The sequence below is a fragment of the Aythya fuligula genome, chromosome 1 (assembly GCF_009819795.1).
Source record: "Aythya fuligula isolate bAytFul2 chromosome 1, bAytFul2.pri, whole genome shotgun sequence".
NCBI classification, from domain to species: Eukaryota; Metazoa; Chordata; class Aves; order Anseriformes; family Anatidae; genus Aythya; species Aythya fuligula.
Genome location: NC_045559.1, coordinates 61,378,533 through 61,390,993, shown reverse-complemented (window position 1 = coordinate 61,390,993; position 12,461 = coordinate 61,378,533). Strand labels below are relative to the sequence as shown.

The 12,461-nt window shown below is 39.5% G+C and overlaps 1 protein-coding gene across 1 annotated transcript in view; it reads right to left on the bottom strand.

Moving 5' to 3' along the window:
* Nucleotides 1-227: 227 nt before the first annotated feature.
* Nucleotides 228-12,461, bottom strand: part of PTN (pleiotrophin) — a 70,245-nt gene continuing 58,011 nt past the window's right edge. Inside the window, exon 5 of the mRNA XM_032203512.1 lies at nt 228-511. Coding sequence (XP_032059403.1) covers nt 459-511 — 53 coding nt within the window. The 3' untranslated portion in view covers nt 228-458. The remainder of the gene's footprint in view (nt 512-12,461) is intronic.

Genomic DNA, 12,461 nt, shown 5'->3' with positions numbered 1-12,461 from the left:
ATTAAGAAACAAAATCTGTTTTTCTTTCAGACACATGGTCCCAATCTTAAATAAAACTGCATCCAGACGGACTCCTATGTCCACACAGGGCACCACTGGCTTCAGCAGGGCTCTACACAGGTTCAGGTTCTGCTTGCATGGAGTAATTACAAGACTGAGACTTGAGAAAAAAAAATTGTTTTAAAAAACCTCTACATTGTTCTATATATAATAGACAATTTTCTAAATGAGTTTGGAGTCCTTTATTACAGGCCTCTAAAAATTGTTGTTAGGGTTATACATTAAAAATACTAAAGTAATAAAAAAAAATGTTTTGTTTTTTTTTCTGTTTGCTCATTTTCTTCTATTGTACCATTAAGCTATAAATAATTTTAGAATAAAATGCCTAGTTATAAATGAAACCATTAACTGAACGTGTTTGCTGATGTCCCTTTCTCACATTGCCCAAGTTGGCTCCATTAATCCAGCATCTTCTCTTGTTTCTTGCCTTCCTTTTTCTTCTTCTTTGATTCTGTAAAGATAACAATAACCACAAAAAAATATCAACAACCAATACCCCTGAAATTACTGCTTATTTTCTCTATGCACATAAGAACTAATTTTGTTTCCTTATTCTGAATAGGGGAAGGGGAAACAGAAGGAAAAGAAAAATAAAAGGAACGATCAGGGACCTAGAGATGGAAAGGGGGTGCACGTCCAGTTCAGATCCCTTCCTATCTGAGCAGCTGACCCTGTTTGGCATGCAAAGCATTGTCTCAGGAACTTGCTTCAAAAATAAGAAAACAGCAGGCAGCTCCTGGAGAAACCGGGTCATGGCTCAGCGGAGAGCTGGAAGAAAGCGTTGCACACACTACCCACACACATTCCCCTCCTTTACTTCCTTTCTGTTTCATTGTTTGTCTTTGTCTTTCCCTGAAAATGAGAGCACTCCAGATCATGGTGAGAAAGCTCACTTGTTTCTTCAGCTTCTCCATTGCCAACAGTTCCGTTTTTGTCTGGGACAAACACCTACATACACTCGAGAGGCAGCTGAGGTTTGGCCTGGAGTCATTCAAGCACGGTCTGTCCAGCCAGTTATTACTGATAGGATAGGGATGGGAAGAGGGAGAATGTGTTGCTCTGACTAATTTGGGGTCAGTAAGGGAACAATGTGAAGCTACAAGTGAAAGCATATGTATTATACCACTGTCTGCAGTAAATTCCACCATGGTGTCAGGTAGCGTGTGTTCTATAGGAAGAGGAAACTGACAGAGGGGCCTAAAAACTAAATATGGAATTAAGGGGATGAGATATTCTTATCACATATAACCTTGTAATGGGGGAAATAACTCTCACTGGGAGCACGAATAAATCCTCACAGATACCACTGTGAAATACAGCAAAAAAGTTACTGAAAAGAGACAGAAACAGGTTTTGTGAAGTATCTTGCCTGGAAATAAAACAGTAAGAAGTAGACTCATGTTTGCCTTAACCTAGATTTCACAGATATGCACTTCCTTCCTTTGAATACTGCCTCTATTTCTTCCTTGTCAGAAAGTACAATAAATAAATAAATAAATAAAACTTAAAAAAAAAAAAAATCTCTGGATCTCAAGTTAAACAATGAATATCACAGAGAATGTAAAAGATGAGCACTTGGGCCTTAAGGTGGTCTTTTTCTTCAAAAATATTATTTTTTCTTTGGCCAGTTCAGGTAATATAGTTAAAAAACCATCACCTATGGCAAAACCAGCTTACTTGGATTAAAGCCAGAGGAGCTTTGTTGACATCCTTCAGCTATGCATAGGGCCACAGTACTTTCAGGAGAAAGTAGACTTAGGACCTCTGATTACTTTGACTGTTGCTTTTCCTATCCATTAATTTTTCAAAGCAACATTTTTTCTTCAGCTTTTTCAACAGGACAAAAATTTTGAATAATCTTTTCATCAATGTGAAATAAAATACTGGTTTCATTTTTCTAGCCACATAATCAGTTCTAAAATCTCATTCCCTTAAAAACTTTTTTTAAAAAAACATTGAAAGAGGTAATGATTTAAAACAATAAGCAATTGTTTTCAGTTTGAAAATGTGAAAACTTTTTTTTTTTTTTTTAATTACTACTATTTTTCCTCTGTCTTTTTATATGTGTCAGTGTGTGTGTATGTGTATGCCTGTGGCCTAGAGACATTCACAGTATCTGGAAGTATTTTCCAAACTGTCATTCCAAAATGTTATTTTTCATTAATTTAATATAGAATTTGCTTTCAGCTAAAGCTTCCCACACACACACTATTTCTCTGTCTTCTCTCTTATCCTCTTTTACTCATGTCTTTCTCTTCCTCTCATTTTCCCACTGTATCACTGACCCTCCTGAACTCTGTATTTATTGGTCTCTCTCCCTTTCTTGACTCAGAAATAGCAAGATTTTATCAATCAGACCAGCAATGGAATTTGCTGGTCTGTAATTTGTAATATCTATTCAATCTCACCACAAACAAAAAGTCACTCTGCAGACTTCAACTATATTTACTAAAAGCAAAGCAGACGTGTAACTGTGGGCTGACCACTCTACCAAAGAGTATGTGCAGTTCGTGTTTGGGGTGAAGTCACTTATTATCAGGAGAAGTTTTTATTCAGGAATCATTGTGTGACCACATCAGATCCCCATCATCAAAGACTATCTGCCTTGCACTTCGCTTGAGTTACCAGACAACCTACTATTTATTCATTTGCACTTGAGCCCCTTGTGTCTGTATTTGCCTCTATTCGCCTCTCAGTAAAAGGGAAAAAGCTAAATCCTCCCCATTGGCCACCTTGTGGTAACCTGCATGTCATCCAAACCTCCAAATCTGTCTACCTACACAGACAAGGGATTCTGCTTCATGCCTCAGGAGAACAAAAGGCTCCTGCCTGGGATTTAATTCCTCTCACACCACCAGAGCTTAATCTTTTGGATGGGTATGCTGTATTGATGAAAAGCACATTTACTCCATGAAACCACATGCACCCTCAGAGCTGTGGCAAATATATATATATATATATATATATATATATATACACAAATTGTTGAGCTTTTATATATATATATATATACACACACACAAACTTTTGAACTTTTATATATATATATATGTATACAAACTTTTGAGCTTTTATATATATATATTAGCTGAAAAGTTTCCCATTCTCTTTAGGCTCTTTTAAAAACCCTACCCCAGACACCAACACCCAGGTACTAACCCACGAAAATGTTGCTGGTCATACTGTCTTGCACAAGTCTGTTCACAGGGACCCTTCACCCATTTTTACTGAAGTCAGACTACAGACTATGGTATGTAGAAGTAGACTTTTGCTTTAAGATGTACTTTATTCATGTTTTCTCACTACTTAGACCTACACTATGCATGTGTGTCATTGCTTTCATTGTCCTCATTGCTGTTCACCCCGGACTACTATCTCAACTTTTATCACATCCTATCAAGTCAGCTCACACAGCCATGCTGGGATCCACATCATCCTACTCACTCAGTCTGACAATGTTTCTCTTTCCAAGGCAGTCAGCCTTGACTGAAAGGGTCCTGATACCCTCCTCAAAAGCCCTGACCAATTCAGAGTACAGCGCCAGTTACCTGAAAACTCAGCAGCCCCATAACCCTACCAGTTAAGTTTACCTGCATTAAATCCACCTTAGCACAGATTGGATGTAAGTCTTTCAGCTCAGCCATTTTCTCTTAATATGAACCCAGCCTGCCATCAGAGTCTGCAGTAACCCATGAAGCTGTGCCCACTGGAAATAGCTTTTATGATGGGGAACCCTCTGTGCTGCTTTCCGCATCTCACTGGCACAGCAAAGCAGCTTGATCACACTGATGCTCAGTTTTGAGGCAGAAGGAAGCAACATGGTGAGTGGCAGCTACCTTGAGCAGAATGCTGCCATGAGCAAGCACCCTGCGTCAACAGCAGCCTCCTGCACCTCACCTAGCTGATTAATGCAATGTTTGCAAAGACAGAGCTGTGCATCAGCTGTGTGATGGCTACAGGGAATGTATTTGCCCAGACAGGTGCTACCAAGAATATCTAGTCACCATGGTGAGATGATCCAAATAGATAAAATCCAGAACATGCAAAATTTTAAATCTGAATTCTGATCTGAATTCTCATTGCACTAGCTGCTTTAAAACTAGGTGGCAACATACTTTCAATACTGAGCCAGACATTGATGGAAGGTATATACACAGTGGAGTTAAGGACCCAGAAAGGAGGGAACAAGGCAGAAAGCAGGATCGCTTCCCTACCTGCTCAACAGGACTAGGTGCCTAACTGTGACAGAATTATCCTGGAGGCCACATCTGGTTCACAGGTCACAAACTGGAACATCTTGATATAGAACTTTATCAAAGTTGAGTGAATAACTTTGATATTTACACTCAAATCCATTAAAGGCCTTATCAAAGCTAGTTATCCCATGGACACCGATACCAGGGTCAGCACTGAGCTGGGAGTGGGTGTTTTCTCTCCCTGTCTCTCGACACGAGGTAAGCAGGCTGTGCAGTGGAGGGAAAGGGCACGGGTAGCTCTTTGCCTACTTCTCTGAGCGCACCAGGCATTAGTGCTCCAGCCAAACTGTCCTTCCACCTCAGCACACAGCCACATTGAGGAAAGCAGCAGCAGGAGTTGGATATGTCTTCTCCACTCTGCACCAAGCTTGCTTCACATCAGGGAAATACTTAGCTTTACCATCCCTGTACATCCTTGCAGCAAAACAAAAGATGAGGAGAGTGAGCTATGAATGGTCCAGAATATTAATGAGGATGGCAAAACAGTCCTCAGTTTTTGTGCCCGTTTTACAGTATATGCTTTCTGCAGTCCCTCCCCCTTCCCTCTTAGCCCGCAGCGTGAGAGCTCTTGCACAGCAGGAAGCCAGAATCCTGGATCAGGGCACATGCAAAGAGCTAACTCAGAACACCTTGCCGTTCCTGCAGAGAGCAGCATCCAAGCAGTGCACAGACATCTTGCTCCCCGCCCCCGGAGCCCAGAGCACTTCCAGTGAGATAAAAACACCCATGTGGCGTTGTACAAATAGCCCTGCAAGAACAAACTGTGTTGATGTACACACACTTGATTTTCTAATCATTCAACAACCTGAATAACCCTATGAATAACCTAAGAACTATTCACAGGATTAAAAACTGCACAGTTGTGGATTAGCACTGGGCCACTTCTGTCTGCTTATACTGTCTACCAATAACAAAAATCCAGTGAATTTAAGTTGAGGACCCTACCAAGGAAATAAATTAATTTAATATGCCCCGCTTTTCATATGCAATTTATAATGGCAGCAGTTCTCCTTAAATAGGCATCTTTATTCTGGAGCCTTATTCTTACTATGCAAGCAATAAAGGAAAGTAATTACATCGAACAGAAGCCACGTAAGATTTGAAGCCCCTCTTAATGCATAAGGCACAAAGGTGAAGTAACTGCATTTTAATGGACTACAAGATTTGAAAGCCAAAACTTGCAGGTATTTATTTTCATTTGTTTAGGAGAAGGTAACAATTCACTCATGGCATTGCTGAACTCGTATACACAAAAGTCAAGCAGTGTCCCCAAAAGCTATAAAAAAATAAAGCATTCAGAATAGCAAAAGCTGTGCTGACAGAGGGTTAGAGCTATGCATTTCAACACCAGGTGTTCAAGACAGTTTTGTCAGGAAGCAGTGCTCAGTTCCACTCTGTACAGAGGAAGGTAGGCTTCCTAAAGAGCTCTCTGCTTCTTACTGCGGCAAGTTTCCTGAAGCACCTAGTTACTATGGTGGTAGTTAATGGATACAGGACACTTCTGAATTTTATGGGTAAAATGCCAGCCTCCATAGAAGAAAGAGGACTTGATTTTGACAAAGCAAAAGATTTTATTCCTTGGTGAAAAATATTCACCCTAAAAGGCTGTACCCTGCTCTCTAAGAACAAGAACAGTACTATCTTGTGATTTCCATGATTGTGGAGCAAATCTATTGATTCTGAAATACCCTTTAAATATGTTATTTCTTCTATTTCTAGATGAAGACAGCCCTTCATGGTCATCCAGTTTCTTGTAGTTATACAAATAATTTATTTATTCCAAATCAGTTTAAGAAGTAAAAAAATATAGCAATAGCAATTTTGTTCCAAAATGAATTATTAAAAAGCTCTTTGAACAACACCCAGTTGTACTGGATGGTAACAAAAGTAATATTCTACTAGCTACAAAGCCATAGAAGGGAACTGTCCAATGAATCAATGACCTTGATGTGTTTTTACTTCATTAATGTATTAGAATTGATTATATCCCCCACAAGTAAGCTCTGTGTTTAATCACTGTCTCTTGTTGTCCATAAGTGTTTCTCGATTTCTCTACTCCTTCAGTCACTCTTATCCAAGCAGGTTTTGTTCTGTGTCTCACTTTGCTAAACTTCTGTTTGGGATAGCCTTGAATTTGTTCCCAGCTGAACACTGCATTCACCCAATTCAACCTAAAGGATGAACATATGCTAGGAAAGTGTTCTGCTGTGTATGTTATCAATGGGGAAACAGCTAGATTTATGCCTGTAACAAACCCTAATGTATCTGACAAATAAATGGACAAAGGAGCCACTTGTGGAAAAGGTTCTCTAATTTCTTTCTTATTGGTATGGCAGGAAGAAATAAATGCAGGGAAAAATTAATCCAATTTATTCTAAAACCATCCGTGAAGCTCTAAAATTCTCTGAGGCAGAAGCCATCATTTGAACCTGTCATCTGAAGGTAAGACTTAAACGTCGTTAGGTTTAGAATTCTAACTTCAAACTAGTCAGGTATTACAGGATATTTTTTTTCTAAAGATGTAATTTGTTGAAATTTGTGGAAAAAAAAAAAAAAAATCAACACTGCCTACACACAGACACACAAAAGACAACAGAGATTTATGCATCTTCTGATTTTGCTAGATGTCCTATTTGTCCAGTGACAAGAATTAGGAAAGTTCTTCTCATTTTATTTTATCGTGGTTTATATTTGTTGAAGATATTAGAACCTTAAGAGTAAGTAAGTTAAACCTTTCACACAATGTCTGTTTTGCACTTGGAAACTGCTGAAACGGTCTGGTTAATTGGAAAGTGTTTTCCAGAAGAAGCTAACTTTGCTCTTCTGTTTTCTTCTTCTTTTCATCTATATCTGGCATGTTTGCACTGATTATTCTTCAAGGAATGGACATTCTTACTGCTCTTTGTCATGTGCTGCGCTCAGCACAAGAAGGACTCCATCTCAGCTGGCTCTTCAGCTATCTGTCCCCGCTGTACACAAGATCCATCTTAATGCCAGTAAGGCAGGTGCAGGAGTAGACTGACACATTCAGAGCTTACTGTCTACATTCACTTGTCTACAGGATACTGCTTAAAACAAAGTAATAATAATCCCTTTAAAGTTTGGCATTTACCTACATCCACAGAGAAGCAAAATGCTACATTGAGGCAGTTTCTATGTCAAACATAGATCACTAAATAGTTGTTTAGCAGACAATTATTTGTGGTTAACTGTGAATAGAAACCTAATTTTATTTAGCTCTTTATTGAAAACCAGATGTGCACATTTCTTAGTTGTGCTTTCTGGATCTTCCCAGCCTGGGCATCTTCTCCATCTTCCCTCAGGGCATGGGACACAGACTTTGCTTTGGTCAGTGCTCCACAATGAAGAGCTGCCTGCAAAACTTTTGCACTAAGTACAGATAGAAGAACAGTTACAGAGAAGGTGATGTGGAAAACGAGATGGAGGGAGAAAGAAAGAAAGAAGGAAAAAAATAAAGCTTGAAAGGAAAGGAAGTGAAGAAGTAGAAAAGGAAAGGACAGAAAGAAAGGAACAGAGCTTTCTCTCTGTTTCACTGCTGGGAACAGTAATGAGTGTAAACATTTGCTGATGGCATATCTTTTATCACAGTAAGTCCCACAGCTTCAGGCATTTTCACGGCTGAGGGGCAGCAACCACTGCCAAGGAGACTGGATGCTGTTGCAAGCCAGGAAAGTGAGACAATGAGCATGTAAGAGAATTGGCACATAGTGGGCTGTTTAAACTTTCGCCCCAAACGGTCTGCATTAAGAACTAAAAGAAACTCCAGCAGGCACAAAAGGGTTAAACAAGAACATTTGTCACATCTAGTTTTTCCATCTTCTGGAGCAGCACATTAAAAAGCATTTGAAATACAAACTAGGGGGTGAGAAAATATGGAGGTCTAGTTTTCCCATGAAGTTTCCCAGCTTTTTTCTTTTCAAACTCACCTGTTAAAGCTGCAGAACAACTAGAAACTGAAAAAAAAAGAACTTAAAAATATTTCTCTTTCTCCCTCTCCTACAAGCATTTCTTGCTTCCTGGAATCAGGGCTGTGTGAATCAGATTGATGGTGCATCTGATGAAGAATTCAAATTATTTGTCCAAAAAGTCTAATTTTTCAAGGGTACAAAAGCAGTCTCAAGGGAAACTACAGTGGAAAGACTCCAAGAAACATAAGAAAATGGAAGCAGAAAAAACTCCATTAAATGACATCTAAACTTTATTAGGTTAGAGTTGTACTGGCAGCTTACTAGCAGCTTGAGGCCAGTCCACACTCTAGCCAACATTGTGTTTTATTTTTCATATATGGCTTATTCTTGTTCTCACTTAAATTAATGAGAAAAATCATATTTCCTGATAATACTGCAGCAGGGAGCCAAGTCTCAGAGACATGTTTCAGACATTAAAGTTCCCACTGAGTTTTACTTCATCTTGAAATAACTAGCTATGTCCTCAACACTATGAAGGAGCAGTGGGAAACACAACCAAGCATTTAGTACCCGGTCTCACCCCTCTGGACCACTGTTTCTCCTCTTGGTTTTCACATTTCTCAGCTCCATAAGGTATAAATTATTCATGTCAAAACTGCCACTCACAATATTTATGCAGTGCTCAGTACAATGGCACCCTTTTTCAACTGGGGCCTCTGGGCACTCATGCAATACAAATAATCTTGATGATAGCAACAATAATAACAGCCAACCATGTTGTTCCCACTGGGCATCCACTGCCAGTGTCTGCCACGCAGAGCTCAGATCACTGTATTTCACTGCAGGCTCCTGGTCAGTGTCAGGGACCATTCTTGAATAAGCATCCCTCATCCTTCAGGGAAAGAGAAAAAAACTCCCCTTTTTGCCTTTCAGGGTTTTGTTTAACTATAACAGCTGTTTCCTAATACGAGAAAATCCCTCATTTTTATATCTAATTAGTTTGAGCACAGCCTATTGTTCTGCCTCCTGTAATACTAATTATTACGCTAGCTGTGTGCCTGCATGACTAATGAGTTACATTAAAGATGGGGAGTTCTGCAACCTACAGAAGGAGGTACAGGAAGAGAGGGATGCCAAAACAGGAGACACAAGCATCTTTCAAACAAAACAAAGTCACAGTCCTAACAGGTCATTTCTTCTCCCCCACATCTCCTCCAGCTACCCTTCAGAAGCAAGCATCTCATTGCTGCAGGGAGGAAGTTTGAGGAAGGGCAACACAGAAGAAGCAGCCCAACCATCCACCTTGCAAAATGGGGTAGGCCATGAGTGCTTCCTTTTTGTCAGAGCAGCACTCAGCTTGTCTGAGTAACAAATATCTGCATATCAGGTGAGCAATCAATTCAGACGTTATTGTCAGCTCCTTGCAACACATCAGCAGCCAAGTCATTCTGCCAAAGTGCAGACAGTCTGTCCCAGCAAAGCACTGTTATTAAGATGTCCTTTCTGCAGGTAGGAATCACGCCTGCAGTGCTCAGAAACCACATGTTGCATTCTGCTTCTGGCACCAAAGTAGGGACAGGGATAAAACCACTCACTAACAAAAGCCCAGCTCCACACTTTGACAGCAAGCTCTCTTAAGAAGACACATGGCAAGGTAATGTCAAACACTGTCATAAACCCTCTGAGATTATAACATCAACATCAAAGACCCTAGCTGAAGACCATAGTTCAGACACCTTGAAGTGAATTGTCACATTCTGATAATTGCAGACTGGGACAAAGGGAACAGCAGTGAGAGCTAATAGTGAGAGCAGGGAGCAAAGGGTCAACAGCTCCTAGCTGAGCAGCTGGACCTGCCAGTGATACTGTACTACCCTGGAAAATCATTTAGTCTTTCTGACTTTCAGTTATTACTTTTCTTGAAACATTTCCTCAGCTCCAGGGAGTGATAGGAGGATAACATAGTTGCTGTCTGTAAAGTTTCTTTGATAGAAGAAGCAATGTAGTACAGATTATTTATATTGAATTAACTCTTAAATAAAGCTCATCAAACAATGGAAAATTAGTAAAATCACAAAGTGCATTGTCTTTCCCCTAATGTAGGAACATGCACATTGTGCCAAAGACAGGAAACTGCACTGACACCTTGCTGGACTCTCAGATGCCACACCTGATCTGCATTACAGGAAAGAGATTACAGTCAATACTATCCACAGCAGCTCTTGCCTTCCCATGAGCAACCTTTCAAAAACAGTGTGCTGGAGAATGTGACCTTTGGGTGCAACCCCAATTATTAAAGACTGTGGCATAAGTAGTGTTAATATTTGTCAGCTGTAGTTGGAATTATTTTCCTAAGTGTCAAAGGCTGATCTGAGCCAGAATTAAGAAACTCATAAATCAGATACACTGTAAATTGATAAAGAGTTGTGAAGGGAGATATACTGAGAACTAAATACATCTGAGTGAGAAAGTTATCAGAGAAAAAAGTAGCTGAAGGAAAAAAATGAAGGGTACACAGCTGAAAGAGCAGGTAGACTGCTTATCCGATTTAGTTTCATCTTTATCAGAAGAGTAAGTAGCTAAAAGTACAAGAATTATGGAGAGAGACAGGAAGAATGAGAGTGACAGAAAGACATAGTGAAAAAAGAAATAAAGCCTATCAGGCTACCTAGCTCAATAAAAATAAATTTCTCCTCTCTCAGCAGTAAAAGCAAAATGTTTCCTGAATCCTGACAATACCCCATTCTTTTACTTTCTGGCTGGCTGGAACCCAAACAATCATCAATCACATTTGGGTGGCTGTGAAGTAGGCCAGATGGAGTTTGTCGGAAGCATTTTCTGCTCTTCAGTGGAAGTTGGCCATCAGAGCAGCTGCTCAACAGAAGTGCCTGATTCTTTCACATCTGTCAAGATGGGTTAGGGAGACCTTGAACATCCCCGGCACTTCAGACAGTGATTAGAATATGCAATTGTGTGTGCTAAAGGAGAGGTGGCTGCCTCCAAGAGGATCCTGTGATAAAAATTATCCTTTGATCTTTTCCAGCCTTTGTGATGGATTTTCTCATGACCTCATTTGTGCACTAAATACACAAACCCTAGTGTCTGGGATACTGCTGTCACATCACTGGCAATCTCTCTGTCAAAAACAGCATTCAAGAACATTCACCAATTTTTATCCTGTGATAACTGTATTTCAGCACAGCAGCCCAAGACCAAGCCACTGTCATCCAATCTGAGAACACTTCAGCAAAACTAAGGAGAAAAGAGCTCAACAAAAATACAAATAAAATTCAGAGTCCTGATTCATCGTCTGCTTTCTCCCTTAAGTCCTACATACAGCAAAGGTTCTCAAATAATTCTCCTATTCCAACCTCTAAGCTCCAAGACTAACCAATCCATACTTAGAATGTCAGCTGTTCAGAAGGAAAACACCAATACAGAGCAACTACTAATAAGGAAAAAATACAAATGTTTAAAGAAAAATTATCCAGGAAGTAACATTAGTTTCCAAACTAATGAGAGTACTTCGTAAAGATTTTAAGTCCTTTCCATGAATGATGACTAATGATAAAACAAATCCATAAAAACTCTTAGATCACCAGTTTATCAGGCAGTCATTAATTCCTAAGGTTAATGATGATCTCCTGGCTTAGTTTATCAGAAGTTTTGCTGCAGAACAAAGTTCCTCAAAAAAAAAAAACAAAAACAAACAAACAAAAAAACTTAAATCAATAAATCTGCAAAATGCTAATCCTTAGGATTTTTCTGTAGATGCAATTTTCCTTTCTCTTAAGCACAGGTCAAATGCCCACGAAACAGCACTCATATCCCAAATTGAGTGAGATGAAGGAGATACAGGATTCATGCTACCAGCATAGGTTTCCTAGGTTCATGAGGTTGGAAGGTGGTTAAGCAACAGGAGAACAGTTACAGGTGACATCAAATCATTCGTATTATTCTCAAAGAGCAGCGAAGGTAAGGAAGAACTTCAACCAAACTAAGGAAATGTGCCTGGTGAAATCTGAGGCACAATACTGCGTTGGACAAGTCTAGACGAAAAAAATCTGACTTACTCACTTAGATTCATTGAGTTCTTAACTAATCGTATTTTTATTTTATTTCTTTTAAATAAGATTTGGGGAAAATTGTGAGGTCTCAGATAAAGATAGCTGCTCCACATGCAAGCTGTGATCAGAAGGAAAACATTAATTTACTT